This window comes from Rhea americana, unplaced genomic scaffold, assembly GCF_003343005.1.
Source record: "Rhea americana isolate MKP2758 unplaced genomic scaffold, rheAme1 scaffold_173, whole genome shotgun sequence".
NCBI classification, from domain to species: domain Eukaryota; kingdom Metazoa; phylum Chordata; class Aves; order Rheiformes; family Rheidae; genus Rhea; species Rhea americana.
The window spans coordinates 1,711,766-1,727,569 of record NW_028185850.1 but is presented as its reverse complement, the minus strand read 5'-3'; the positions used below and the strand labels follow the sequence as shown (position 1 = coordinate 1,727,569).

At 36.5% G+C, this 15,804-nt stretch overlaps 1 protein-coding gene across 3 annotated transcripts in view; it reads right to left on the bottom strand.

Moving 5' to 3' along the window:
• The window catches only part of LTBP1 (latent transforming growth factor beta binding protein 1), a 188,007-nt gene that overhangs the window by 151,207 nt on the left and 20,996 nt on the right, over window positions 1–15,804 (bottom strand). For all 3 annotated transcript variants that reach the window (XM_085301182.1, XM_085301183.1, XM_085301184.1), the window contains exon 2: window positions 6–181. In XM_085301182.1, coding sequence (XP_085157308.1) covers window positions 6–181 — 176 coding nt within the window. The remainder of the gene's footprint in view (window positions 1–5; window positions 182–15,804) is intronic.

The window sequence follows — 15,804 nt, the reverse complement described above, 5'->3', positions numbered from 1 at the left end:
CTCACATTGAAAAGGTGATACAAGTTGATCCTGGCCCAGTCTCAGTGGTAATGAGCCCTCAGTAGATTGTTCTCCTGAAATCACTTTTTTTACTGGATAATATTTGGGTTTGATCACATATTCCTGTGTTTGGCCATGATGAAGATTCATCATCAGTGTTTGAGACGAAAGGGGTAGCATCCTGTTTTATGAAAAAACAGAAGACAAAGAATGATGTAAGAATTAAAAAGTTAGACTGGAAAACACTTATTAAAAAAACAGACATTCATCTGTACTCCTAGATCTGAGAATAGGTTGTAAAACTTACTAGATTCAAACTAAGCCCCAGATTTTTTCATGTTTGGCATTCTCATTGCTGTGTCAGCTCAAGAGGCATCTGAGAAAGACTATGGGTATCTTATCACTTTCTTTCCAATTGAAGTATCCTATCACAGACAATTCAGAAAACAGGGAGGGAGGAGAAAAACACTCCTCAAAACTATGAACTGGAGCTCAATCTTGTTAGCACACAGAGCTTTCCAGTCTTGTAAGAGAAGCAGGAGTGTGCCTAAACCTCTGTTTCCCACAACTGACATTTTATACCTGGTATGGAAAATAGGACTTATGCCCAGTTGACTTTCCCCCTGTTCCCAGAACACCATTCCTTCCCAACCATACTCCTCTGACTATAATGCAGAACACTGCTACTCTTTCCCCTTTTCAATACTTTTTTTCCCTCTTTCATGAGAAGATTTGTCTCTGTTTCTCAGCTGCACATTACATGCTGTCCATTTTTTCTTTGCCTGCACTACTCCAGATCTCTGACAAATGTCCCACAACCACACGGCTTCCTTTTACAGCAAAACTATTTCCTCCTCCTGTCAAACAAGATTATTTCTTCAAGCTCACAGACTCTCTCACCCACAGTCCCAGCTCCTTATTTGCACTGCTAGATTACTCCCTAAAACCTCAGCTTCTCACTGCACAAGCAAGATCATGCCAGCTCTCAGAGGAAACCTCTCCCTGCTTCCCACCCAAAGCATGGTAGTGGGAATCAATTCTTTACTGGCAATCAAATTGGCCTTCCCCACAGCTGACAGACACACACACAAATCCCATAGCACTACCCAGCAATGAATAGGGGAGAAAAATTATGTAGCAGCTAGCCACATGAAAGGAAAATGCAAGTTATCTGGGTGCAAGTTATCTGGGGGCCCTGGGCTGCAGCATCCCACTGCCTAGCTATAATTGCAAGTCTTCAAGAAATTAAAGCTGTATGGATCATACTATAAAGATATACGTTCCTCAAGCTACTAATAGTACTACACTGTACTAATAGGACTACACTGTCCTTTGCCTAAAGAAGGCATAAAGAGTGGGGTGCTGTGAGCCTCTCCCACTTCTCAGCTGAGGCTCRGAAACAAGTAGAAATTAGGGTAGATTAGAGGGTATTTGCAACAGCCATCCTCAAAGAGCCATAGATCTATAGTGTAGATAACTGCTCTCAGAGTACAAGTGGTAAGCCCTATATCATAGGTGACTGCCTACTAGTACTTCCCCAGAGCAGTGGGCCTCAAGAATTCCAACTGAGCTCAGTCAAACAATGATTTTAGTATTGTCCTCCTACATCTGGAGTGTGGCCAAGCCCCTATCTCCAAAGCAAAGACCGATTCTTTAGTCTTGCTATCTGAGGATGCTTAGTAACTGCTGCAGATCTGTGGTTAGTGCAGACAACAGCATTTTGTCCTACACAGACTCTCTTGTTAATTTGAATCTACTGGAGAAAAGTACATTCATGAGAAATTCTATGACTCTTACACACAACAGAAAAATAACTCCTCAGACTATCTCCCAAGCCAAACTTTTTTAATATAGTGCTTACATAGCCTCATTGTGTTTGGTTAAAGTTCTTTCCCCACATTAAGAGAAGATACTATACTTCCAGCATTGTCTTTAGGCTTCCTACATACCAGATCAAAGCCTTACCTCATATTCCCTGCAATTGCAATCTATATCCTAACTACCCTCAATGCAAATAACTACTGTGCCTCAAAGTCTGCCTGCCAACATTTTGGCAAAAAATCATTAGGCTGGCTGTTAAGTAACACAACAGCAAGCAGTCAATCCAGTACACTCATATATTTTGATATTATAACTTTCCTTGCTTCCCTCTGAGAAATATTTGTCTTATACAAGCTTTCTAAGGTGTTAAGACTCCTTTCAAAGGCTCACCAAATTACTTCATACACCAATCTACACCAGTTACCTTGTTTTCAGATTTTTACAAGTATCTGCTTCTTTCTTTGTAAGAAGCTTTTCAGATATTCCCAATGCCTCAAACTGAGACAAAAGTACATCAAGATAAATCAAAAAAGCCAAAATATTTTAGACACTGAGGTATAAAATCCTTTATAAAACTGCACTATATGTATATAAAAAAAAAAAAGTCAACTATCACATCAGCAGTCCTTTATTATCCCTGCTTAATACAGCTGCCATACCATCTATTTGTTAATTTTCCTTGCCAGGGCCTCTCTGCTCTGCAAACATAAAAGAGATAGGTTGCTCTCCGTTATTGATATAAAGAACAGTTTTGCTAACTCCTATTTCCCCCCCCACCCCTGAGACTATCCACTCAGAATATCTGCTTTTATCAGCACAGATTTTGTCTGCATGTCTCCATCAGACATCATTCTTCCTTGGCTCTTGGTGTTTTGGCATTTGTAGTATTTTAAGATTGGAAACTCTACTAAGAGGAACAACTCATTGCTGTTACATCAGCATGGCATAGCATACTCATATCTATTTGGTTATCACACCTTTCCTTTATACATAAATCTGCATATAATTCTTTTACCCTTAAAAAAACCCAGAGAATTATAGCCCTTCTTAGTCAATAGGATGACTATTACATGCCATGATTACCAGTTTCTTAGTAGAACATACACTACTGATGATATTGGATGTTGAGGRAAATTTATTTAACCAAGTACTAGAGATTTGCTTCAGAAACAAAATACTGCTTCTTTATTCCCCACCACCACCAATAGTCAAAAAACTTGATTCAGAAATGCTGTTGACACTGTCTCACAGGACATTCAGATCACCCAAGTTAGGTTCATATAGCTCTTACTCCCCTACCATCAAGCAGAAAGCTACCTGGAAACCATATTATGAGAGCGTGTGACTAGAGGGATGAGTTAAGTAACACCATGTCCACGTCGAATTCAGCATTCAAATACAGCACTGTGTGATCAGCCTGGCTGTTTAGGTTTGACTGCAGAAGAGACATCTTGAAGCAGGTTTGTCAGCTAGTGTTGTTCAGTATTTTTTTAATAGTGACTTGGCTAAAAGAATAGTGTGCACAGGTATTAAACAAGGGGAGAAACAGGAGAGGCTTCAGGGAAGTGGGAGGTCAGGCTCACAATTCAAAACAGACAAGTCRGATAAAAGTATCACCAAAAAAGCTTCAATCTGAGATAAAGCTGAAGACACTTCTTTCAGTATTGTTTACATAACAGAGTAAATTTCTTTGAAGAATCCCTACATTCCTTCCCTCATATACTGATTTCTCTAAAAAATTGGTTTGAGGACATTCATTTCTGTACCTGTAGATAAAAGGACCTCTGCCGAATTCCCTCCTTGCACCTGAAAGCGATGTGTAAGCAGGCCATGATAACAAAAATCCATATTACAGCAATGGTTAAACAGGACTAGTTTAATAGCRTTATCTTCTTTGACCAGACACAGACAGACATTGTCCTTCAAGTGCCATTTTGTTAAGGCTGACATGTTGTAAAGCATATTTTAATACACAGAGCAAAGTCTATACTAAAGACATAGACTGGGAGGCTGGGAGGCTGAAAGTTTTATCACCAAAATCTAAAACATTTGCATAATTCTTCCTTTGCAGTTATTATATTTTCTTCCTCCTTAATTTAGCTAGTATTCAAGCAAAGAAATATAGGAGTAAGCTTTGTTTTACAAGAAAGAGTCATCTAACTTGGTAGTACATGGGCAAGCTGTAATCTTTTCTCTAGAAACTCCAGTTCTTTAAAGGAAATATGTTCACCTGAAGTATGAGTTGGTATTATTAGTTTCAACAGGGGGCTCAAGTCACCTGCTCTTGTATCACGAAGGTGTATGTTTGCTGCACAAAAATTGCAAGACAGAAGATGAAGCCAGGTTTGTAAAGTTAAGAGTTTTCTAGACCGCCGTTTTCTTGCACAATTTTCCCTCAAATTTGATCTTCTTGGAGTATAACTAGCTAGCTAGTTATAGGTAAATATAACCATCTTGAAAATATCAATAAAAATCAATAACTATCTTGAGTATGGGTGCGGGTAAAAGTACTCTAAGTATTAAAAGAAGCCCAGTATCACTTCATTGCTAGTGTGGATGTGAGCTAACTGGCAGGTTTTTGCCAGTCATCGGAAAAGCTCAACTAGTCTTGCTCATGAGAGAATTCCAGTAGGAGCTGATATGATCAAATGTCAAAAGATTTGAGATTCCTCTGTTCTAACTGTTCCCTTGATATTCAAATTTCCTTCAATATGACCTAGTTCTTAGAGTTTATAATCAAAACRGCATGGCATAGCATAACTGCTATACCACTTCTTCCACTAGAATCAAGGATACTGCTCTTCAACTGCATCCTGCTCCTGAGAGCACATAGCTCTGCTGTCCGTGGCTTGCATACAAAAGCTACCAAGGATCCACATTTTTTCTTCCTGAACTAGTACAAAAGGGATCTGCTGCAGGACTTGTGAAGTGATGGTCCTTAGCAAGGCTAATATGGCTAAGTCTGAATAAGGTAGGGATAAGATGTGAATTCAGGTGGACCCAGTGCTACAATGAAAGCTTTATTTTTTCCTTATGTAGATCCCTGTGAAAGAAAGCTTCAGAACTGTCCCTTTTAATTGATCTCAGAAGACAGAGAGCAGCATTTGCTGCCTCAGAGAGAAGGCAAATAATACATCAACGCTGAAAAACATTAATATACTTGGAATATAAAGGGCTACAAGCAAACATTTCAGGCCTAGACTGATAACAAGCATCACCCCAGTGCCTGTTACGTCTCTGGAAGAGACCGCAGCAGCCCTACTACAGTGCTTCTCCACTTCTCTGAAAAGCACAGTGGCCGGTGCTATCACTGTTGGTGCCAGGTTGCTAAACCACCCTCCTCCCAGGCTGGGAGCACAAATGCCTCTTCCCCTTCCAGCAGGGTAGCCTCTGCTAGTCCTGGAGATCTGCCTGAGTCCCTTGCAGGGAGTGCTGTATCCACAGCAGCATCACTCACGCCAGAGGCCCCGAGGCTAAGCAAAAGCCAAGCCTGTCATTAGACTCATATTGGTTTAACTGTTCCAGGGCAAACAGTTCAGGCAGAGTTCAAATCCTGTTTAGAGCACACTAGGGTGGCAATGTTAGGCACTTTTCCTTGGGTGCCAAATGGACTGTTTCCATCTATTTCAATGGTTGGCATATACAAATAAGAGTAAAGTGACAGTAGGATTTTTTCATAACGCTGGTCTAAGTTCAAGGCTGCTAGAATAGCTAGTCCTATCTTGCTATCACAGCTACCAAGAGACTATTAAGTGAAGGAATGAAGTGCACTGTCACTAGCTCATGGACACTACACTTGTTATTAAGAGACAAATAGCTCTTATCTATTTATAACAACCATGACCAAAATTGAATGTATTTTATTGCTTCTCAACTTCAGCATGTTTGCTTATCTATCTATTACTGTGCATTTGAACAGTACACAACTCAGTGGAGCCCCTGGGCATTATTTGAATGCAAAATATTAAAGTACTGCTAATGCTCCCAGTAACAGAGGTTAAAGATAGGTAATTATTAAGTCTAACTTTTTATTTTTGCGTGAAACAACCAAGACTTAATAAAATTTTTGCATTACATAGGCTTACGTCTCTAAATTACGTGGTAGATCATAATTAGATTGTCTAAACTGACATTATCGCCAATGAACTTGACAAAAACTTTCCATAGCTGAAGTGCACACTAGGCAGACAAGCAGATGTCTAATTGGGTTTTCAACAAACAGTCCTACAGCTACTAATAAGGTTATAAGAGCACTTCAAAGGAAGAACAAACATCTGTATTATTAGCTAACTTCCATGCAGAAGAAAGTTCTCTTGTTTGATAAAAACAGACCAGGAATGCTATGTATCAGAGTAACTCTGGCAAGCAGAAATGAGAGCAGCAACATTTGGCATGAAAAGCACTGTCTAGACTAAATAAGCCAAGCCTGACTCAGGCTGCTTTCTTCATTTTATTTACTGTAAKTCTGATGCTCCCATCATTGGCTCCTAGCTACCAAAACTTACAGAAATCTAATTTGCTGGCACAGTCTTTTTATATAGACCTAGAAATTAATTCCTGCTCCTTCCCTACCACTCCTTAAAATTCAGAATGAAGAGGCAAAAGAAGAAGAAAACTTTAGCATCTTATAAAAAATATGAGCTAATAAAGAAAATATGCAGGATTGTTTAAAAGGCTTGAAAACAAAACTAAAACTCCTCTCATCCCCATAAATTATTAAAATTCAACTGCTAGTTCTGCCCGACCTTTGCCACTGTTTGCTCCTTAAATTGCTTCTGTTTTTTTTGTTTTTTTTTTCTTTTTTTTTAAGATACACAAAAAGTTTAACTTCCCAGCTGATGAACACAGGAGATTTCTTGAAAGCCCCTTACATTATCATTCTCAGCATTAATCAAGAATGGCCTGTTTCACAATGTTCTACCAGTCACAAGAGTTCAAACAGAAGAAGCATTCAAACTGTTCTTTCTTCTCCTCACCACCACAAAATGAGTTTTGTGCAGAATTTTTACGTATACAGATATGCATTTTAATGTATAATTAAAATCCTGTCCCTGAAATATGGCATAAGCATTGCACAACCGATACAGAGACCTACCTACCCTTGAGTAACTAAAGTTACATTAGTAATATCATTAGAAAATGCCCTTAGCTTTATATAATTCTATAATATAAATTATTCTACGTATATCACATAATACATACTATATAGTGTGTGTGTGTGAAGTATATAATATAAAGCTACCTTAGCTTTATATATTTGTAACTATGTTTTTTCCAGTATAAATCTTGGAAAGATCATGGTTTGTTTACAACTAAGAATGCTTTTAAGTTTTTTATTTTTACTTTTTTAATCCTTTAATCAAAGGATTAAGATGTTAATTAGTCCATATGCAAGACCATATTTGATGTAAAGGAAATGATACTATGAAGTTTAATAAAGATATTTAACTACATGACAACGAAAAGCTGTTAACAGGAAATCACTACATGACAACGAAAAGCTGTTAACAGGAAATCACAACTGTTTTAGAATTAAGTTCCTTACTATAAAACATTAACTTCTGTCCCTAACTACCAATTACACAAGATAGACCCAACTTAAGTAAATGTAATTTCAGTGATAACATCCTTGTTGAAGGCAATTTTAGGGATTATCTACACTTAAGCATCTCCTAACAAAGCTGGACCTGTAGCGTTATTTGCAAACTCACCTATGTTGCAATTTATACTAGGTTTGCCAGCATAAACTGATTTAACAGCTAGAGCAAAGCTCTATGAACTTGTGTTTTCAAACTAAGCCCAACTATGACTCCATCAATTTTCTACATGTAATATAATAAATTTAAATTTGGTAGATTGTGAACATTCTTTCAGATTTCTGAAGAGTACAAGAGTACTGAGTTTTCCCAGAATCATTAGCAATGATTCATTTCCTAGGTCTCAAAAGGAGAAAAAGGCCTTAAGGCAAAAGAAATGCATCTGCTGGCTGAATATTCAGATAGGAAATAAGAATACATATGCGCATTCAYGTAGTCCAGAAGAAACAGCAGTTGTTGCAAACAAGAAATGCAGACAAGCATTTCTCATATAGTAAGAGCATTCAARGATTCAGTTTGGAGAACAATCCTTCTGAAAAGGCATTAAATTATATAAATGGTAATTACATCAGTGAGGAAAAGGAAAGCTTGCCTGCTAAATATTTTCATCACGATGAGCACTGAAAGTCTGCCTTTTCTCCTTCTTCCAAAGTGCCATCAAGATATAATACACAAATCTAGAAAATCTTCATAGAGCATTAGGTCTTAACAATTTTCAATATAAAGCAACAGCTAATGAAACAGTATGTCTGAATTCCAATATCAAACAACTACACACAAGAAACAGCCATGAGTATGTAACAACAATTTGCAAATTCCTCTCTTCCTCATGCAGCAAAATGGACAATTAAGAGTTACAAACAATTCGTTACTTTATGCATAGTGTCACCAGTATTTAACCAACAAAACTCTTTATGGTTCCAAATAAATCAATTAGACATCCAGATTACTTTTTACAGGTTCTCAGTCATATATACATATTACATATATAAGTATATACACACACATTCATCATGCTAGACATCTCTTAACAGCAAAGGAAGAAGAAAAATGTCTTGGTGTTTCGTTAACTTGTTCTTTTCTTCCTTGACACTAAGTTTGATAATACCACATTCATGTGAGACGTTTTCTCGGTGCCTTTTGGAAATCAAGGAAATCACTCACTAATAACTCAGTTCTAAATGTCTTTCTGCCAATGTGACAGATATTTGCATTAAAAATCTGACCTTCAGGCACGTTATGTTACAGTAATGATTCAAAATGAAATCTGTCAGTTAATGGCAACCTAACTTAATGATAAAGATCATGAGAGTTTCTTTACTGGCAGCTCAATATAAAATCTTTACTAAACAAATGTGTGATTTCTGTTCCCTGTTCCACATTACACTTTCCATGCAAAATTGCTTTTGTTCTCATAGTCCTAGTGGCATGTTACTGAATATTACGTTGACACAGTGTGTGTGATAAAAAAAAATAATAATAATACTCTGATAAAGACACCAGTGATGATCTCTAACCTGTCTACCCATGGGACATATTCGGTGTTAGGAAAGTCTGCTGAAATGCCTATTAAAAATAGAAATATGAACTCTAGTGGTGGATGCTACATGAAAAAGGCAATTAGCACAGCTGCTGCCAAGGAAAAACATGTATCACTAATTACTCAAATTCTCAAGCATGTTAAACAAAACAGCACACAAAGAATCCAGTTAGTTGACATAATTTATGTGAAACTCCAAAAGGCTTTGAAAAAGTATCTTACAAGAGACTATTAAGAATGCCCAAATTGTAAAACAGCATCACAAGTTTAAAATCAGCAAGAAGATGGAATACAGAAATATGTTTTCTTTTCTTGGATACAAGTTTATTATGGGATGTACTTTTGGTGTCTACCAGCACATACGTGGTTTGTTAATGCCCTACTTGAGTTAAATAAGTAATTAACTTAGAAGTATATGGAACTGTTTTACAGTAGTTCAGAAACTCCCAAATCTAATTTAAGCCTTCAAGACTAGGAAGCATATATCTCTACAAGAGTTTATTCTGAGACTACACTTTGGGCTTGTCTGAATTTAGCAGAAATCTATTATTTAGAAATGTAGTAACTACATAAAAGTAAATAAACCGGTAAAGAATCTAAAAACTTGGTCTACCTTTGAGATTCTAAGATTATGGAAAAAAAATAACAATACTAAAATGAGCAAGTAATCACACCAAAAAGTTTTTAGTGCAGGTACAGACAGGTTAGGAAAAACGTTGTTTTGTCACCACAGCTCATTATCTTTAAGAAACTGTTTTAAGAGTGTGATCTTCCTGGCCTAAGTATAGCCTCTCAGAAGGGGTCAGGAAAATGGAATATGCCCTAGGTTTATAACCTGTTTATAAGTTAGACATACGTACAAATAGGAAAACACACAAAAGACAAGACCATTAACAATGGCAAGACAGGAAGAGTAAGGAACCGAGCTAGGCGTAGGGACTGTAGATGAAACTGAGCACTGATAAGCAAGACAATGTGTATCTCAGACAAGCTGAGCTTGTCACGCACATTACTGATGTCTACTTTAACCACAACTACCCAAGCAAGAGACTCTAGCATCAAGATATGGAGCCTGCTGAAAATTTCCCATGTGCAATATTGGATTAAAAGATAAAAGTCCAAGTACTATTGTGTGTAAAGAGCAGAAAGAAAATAGAAAGGAAAGATTTTAAAGGCACGCATACCGATAAAGCTAAAACAGAGCTCAAGYAGTAACTGGACACAGGAAACCTAGATTTTAACCATTCTGTTTCTAGAAAAAAATCCTTTAGAAATTGTATAATGGAAACATAGAAAGTAACTCTTAATTCAAAATATATGCAATAAATTCCAAGACTAAAACAGAAATACTTTTTCCACATACCGCAGAATCTATTCATGGAAATRACTATCTCAAGATAGCAAAATTGTGTTTGCTTCTGAGGATGCAAATTGATGAGCATCTAGAATTCTAAAACAAGATGATCACAATAAAAACAGAAGTTCTTGTGCTTAAGGATATGCATTTCTACATAACAAATACAAACGAGCCTTAATTTTCTCCTTGTAAGGATGTACTAACAAATGTTCAAGTCAGAGCAGTTTATCCCTCTGTAATACACACTGGTTTCATACGTAAGCAACTAATAGCAATYGTATGTTGACATTCACTTTCCCCAACTACTATATACAAAGCTGACATGCTTATTATACGAGAATAAAGGATGTCTTGATGTGTTTGAATGGCGGATGTAATTGTGGGACAATCAACTGTATCTATGAAGGCTTTCAAAATGATTCAACACAAAAATCATTAAAAAATGCACAGTATTTTATGACAGAAATTAGAATTAGAAAATTTCAATATTAAATCCAGATTCCAACTTTAGTACATGTGTATTTCAGCAAAGGCTCTTTTTGGTATAACAGATCAGCATAAATCATTGCACAGAAGGTCCCCAACTATTTAAGACAGCCACCTCCTTAAACATTCTTTTTTGCATGCATCTCACTCCACTTTGGAAGATACTCTAAAACAAAGACTAGACAAAAGCAACCTTTGTACAATTCCACTGAGAAAGAAGATGCAAGAAGATCTGATAGACTGTATCGGCTAGTGTAAGCATCACCACAAGAAGAGATTGTTCTTCCTGAATTACACCATAGAAATTAGCAATCCTAAAGGTGGAGAGTCAGGCTGAAAAGCAAAACCAAAAACTTTATCCTAGTTCTCATGTGATGCAACAACATGTTCCCTGACACCATTGGGAAGACTGAACGTTGTTGAGTTGGAGCCCTGATGGTATAAAGATAAAAAAAGAGAAAAACCTTTGGAGATGGAAGCAACATTTTTATTAGTCCAAGAACACTTAACATCTGTGCTCTCKAAAGTACAACTACTACTGAACAACCCACACACTATTTTTCCCTACCACAAAACTGAGTAACTGTTAAGAACTGTCTTTTGTTTAAACTCCTCACAAAACTGGAATGTTTCTCTTTGAAGGCAGAGTCCGGGGAAGGGGAATAACAGCAAACATTTATACATACTGGATGTCTAACGTTGGGGGCCAGAGGTTCCCAAAGCATTGCAACATATATCTACAAATACTTTGAGCATAAAATCACACAAATACATTTCCTATGCAATTCAGCTACTACACTTGTGAAGAATCAAAGTACAAAAAAACCTCCAAAAGTTATTAGTGACCTTTAGTTACTTCTTGAAATTCAGCCATATAACTTTTTGTTCATTAAAAGAGCATGCATACAGTGTGATTTCACTATGGTCTCATTATCATGGATTTTCAGATGAGTAACAATTAGGGAAATTGTGCATTCGAGCCTACCTGGTACTATAGCTTACAAAGATAAATAAGAGGTAACTCTAATCCTGTTTTTGTTGCTACAAGACCCTGCCATAAAAGGGTCTCTTTAACAGAGTTAAAGAACTCTGCTAAAGTTAACAGAACTAATAAAGCTTGTCTTCAGGGTCACGACCTGGGAAATTCCTCTGCAGAAAGAGCCTTGACAAAGAACTTAAATGACCATGCCTCATTTATACTTCCAGAAAAGATACCGCTACAAATAATTAAAATCCATCAAAACATTATTATCAGCTCGTCTAATGGAGAACAGATATAGCCCAATTTACCTACAGGACTAATCCTTTTAAGGCTTAACAGGAGCAACACTTTTTGAGCATCTTTCTCAGTTCAGAATCCCAGGATTGGAGATGCTCAATATATACCTTGTAACTTCAGGTATTAAAGGAAGAAAAAATAAGTTCAGCAYCTTTTGGAAAAGACCAACATTAACTATCAACACACACTGACTACTACAACAGTTAACAACAACAACAACAAAAAAACACTAAAACCACCTGCATTCAAAGAACCTAAATCTAAAAAACAGGCTGTCATTTCTCACCTTAACTTAATACTGCTTAACTTCATACTACCAAAAAACTTGTTGCTTAAAAATTGGCAGTTAAAAAAAAAACTTTCAGAAAGCAAACCCACATAATGCTGTATTTCTGAGACAGTTGCATGATTTTCAGCAAAAATTACAGGGATAAAGAGGACTACAGGTTTCAAGTGATTAGGGACTCAACGATCCACTGCTAATGAGCTCAATAAATGCTGTAATTAACATTGTAACAGTACCTTGTCASTATTCCTAAAATAATTAGGTAGAAGGTAAACTTCTCTAGTGCCCTGAAGTCAATGATGGAAGCTAAACTGCTTCAAATCTTMATTTTACTATTAATCTTCTTTTACTAAGACATACAGTTTACTCTAGAAGTTAGCAGAAACAAATTCGAATAGTCTTGCATTTTTCGTCATCTCTATTTCTGTATCCGAAAAACAATGACCTACACTACAATTTAACAGAATACTGCAAAATATTTAGCAGAGAAAGATTTTCAGAGTATGTGGTGCTCTATACAAATAGAAAAAAAATACTGGAAAGGCTAAGCTGGTTTTAGTATGAACTGTCACCTACACACTTACTAGCATGAAATTCTGACTCCACTGAAGTCAACAGCAGCACTCTCATTATTTCATTGCTGGCCGTGATTTCATCTCAGGACTTTTGCTACTTGTCAAACACAACTTTGCACCATAAAACCTGTAGACACTACACTCAGCTCCTTTTACCCTGCCTCTGAATGCCAGAGTAGAGATTCCACGTGGTTCCGAATTCTAGCTCCTGAAACACACATTCGTCACTCCGGAATGCAAAGAAATGCAAACAAACTTAAAAGAACACTGTATCCCTGACTTCAGCCCATGATCAACACAGGGATAAAGTATGTGAAAGAGATCTAATTCCTTATTACAAAAATAGGTCCAACTGCAGTTCAATTCAGCTTGCAAGAAAGCAGCTATGAAGAATTTCCGACATACGCCTGAACCAACAATGTCTGGAAGAACTTGGATCTGCTACTCCAAACCACTTTGCCTACTGAAAAAAAAAGAAAAAGAAAAAGAAAAAAGAAAAAAAAAGTACTATGACCAGAAGCCCAGACTGCATTCCAGAGGTCTAGGAATAGCTAGTTTTCTTATTTGCAGTAGGTAAATTTAAAGTCTAAGAGGCATTCCTCTGGTTTTTAAGGATGTCTCCAATTTCTCCTCAAAAATTCACTTTGCTTCTCTTTCGCTACTTAAAAATTTTGCTTTCTCTAGGACTACAAGCTTAGTTACAGCAAATATTTTTCAGAGTGAATTTTGAAAAAAACATGCAATCATCTTTCTGATACTGTCATGGCCATTGGTTTTGGTTTACAGGGCTTATTTCTTCATATTTTTTTAAGAAGCTGAAGTTTGTTTTTTACAGATTTGAGCAATACAGCAGAACAGCAGCAAACCACACTTCATGCTATATCTTTTTTTTTGTTGCATAAGGGACTTCTTTTAAATGTAAGCTGGATACTGTCATTCAAACAAGTCTAAACTATAAAAGAAGAGGTTATAAGGTGTTTGAAATTACATCCTTAGGGCTTCAATTTAGAAGCTTCTCTTCAAATTCTTTTGATTTACATGCTTCATTATGGAAATGTCTGCTAGAGTTCTCTTTCTCTTCCTTGTTAATGACTTCAAAGAAATACATGCTTGAACTCCTAAACATATTAAACTAATTTAAATTATCTTAAAACACTCAGTGACTGCTCAGCAAACCAGAAAAAGCAGACCATGCTTCAGAAAATAACCTACTATCTAGTTAGCAAACTGCACACAATCAATTTAAACATAAACACATTTAACAATAGAGTATCATCAATATATATAATTTGAGTTTGCTAGAGATTGTTAAAGCACTGCAGTTACATAGGAGCATGAAAATAAAATTAAAAAAAAMCAAAGTAAAATCTAGTACCTTTTTTCAAAAAAAAAGTTATTGTCACATCAGGCACATTATTTATGCTCTTATATTTGTAGGAGAGGGGAGGAAGTAAACATTTATGCACCTTCCACAATGACACAATTCAGATGCGTAATCCAAATCTGTAACCTAAACAATTTATGGTATTATTTTAATTAGCAGATGATAGATCTAGGTTTGTTAGTTTAATGAAAAGTGAAATGTAAATACAGCATCTCCCCGTATAACTGATGAGTTCTCTTACAGAATACTTGAAAATTAAAAACAAATTTCAAACTGCTGTTGCTTTAAATAAAAATAAATTATATACAGATCTGAAAAAAACACCCTTAATGTAGCTATCTTTCCAACTGTAAGTGAAAAAAGACAATTTTAATCTGTTTCTTAGAATCCTATCTTAATTATAAACCAAATCAAAATCCTTATTTTCAAATCAAGTATCACTGAGCTTTGGGAAACTGGCATTCCTAACAAATAGACCTTTTTGCAGTTTGTGTTAAGCCCCCGACCCGAGCAGCCTGTAGAATCTGTGCAGTTTGCCATTCTACATGAAGCAAAACAATCTTTGCATTAATAAWTCTGTAAAGAAGTTGCAAATATAAGGATACAGCTGTAAAACTGGCAACACCAGACATTTCCAGTTGACTTGGCTATCTCGAATCATGATGATGTTGATCACATTCTTCCCATTTCAAGCACCGGAACACTCCTGCAGTTACCTAGTATTTTCTGACACTTACTGAGTCCCTTGGCAGGGCTCATGACTTTGTGCCTTTTTTTTTTTTTTTTTTTTTTTTTTTTTTTTTTTTTTTTTTTTTTTTTTTTTTTTTTTTTGGTATTCTGGCCACAAATACTGTGGGTACCTACCATAACACACAGGGCAATGATAGACAGGCATGGCTGTTTGGAACCCCTGAGTTTCTGTGGTCACTTAACATAGTTCTTCTGAATAAAAGATAAAAAATACAGTAGTCAATGATCAGGTCCTCCTCTTTATAYGCCACTTTGGACTTAGCTTGCTCAAATTCCTCAGTCTTCTTGCTAGATCCACATTTCACATGATCACATACAACAAACAATGATGAGTAAACACCGTAGGATTCCCTATGCTCCCCCACAGACCAAAGGTCTGTGTGATGTAGGCCTTGGTTCTGCTCTGTTTTGGGTAACCAGAGGATACAAAATTCCAATAATCTCTCCCTGGTACTTGCAGGTCAGCCAATATTCCTTCTAGAGACAGATTCCCATCATTTTGAGGAAAATTGTTCTACTGTCCATAAATACTTTCTAAACACGTAGCCTGCCTTGCAAGGGTAAGTTGGATTTACCTTTCCAAGGTAAAGTTGGACTGCTGTAACAATCAACTTCCCTTTTATTTTAACCAGCAAATTCCTCACACAAAACAGAGTAGCCTTAGCTCATGACACATTATATGTGTATGTACACATACACATATATATCAACATCATATATCACAYCACA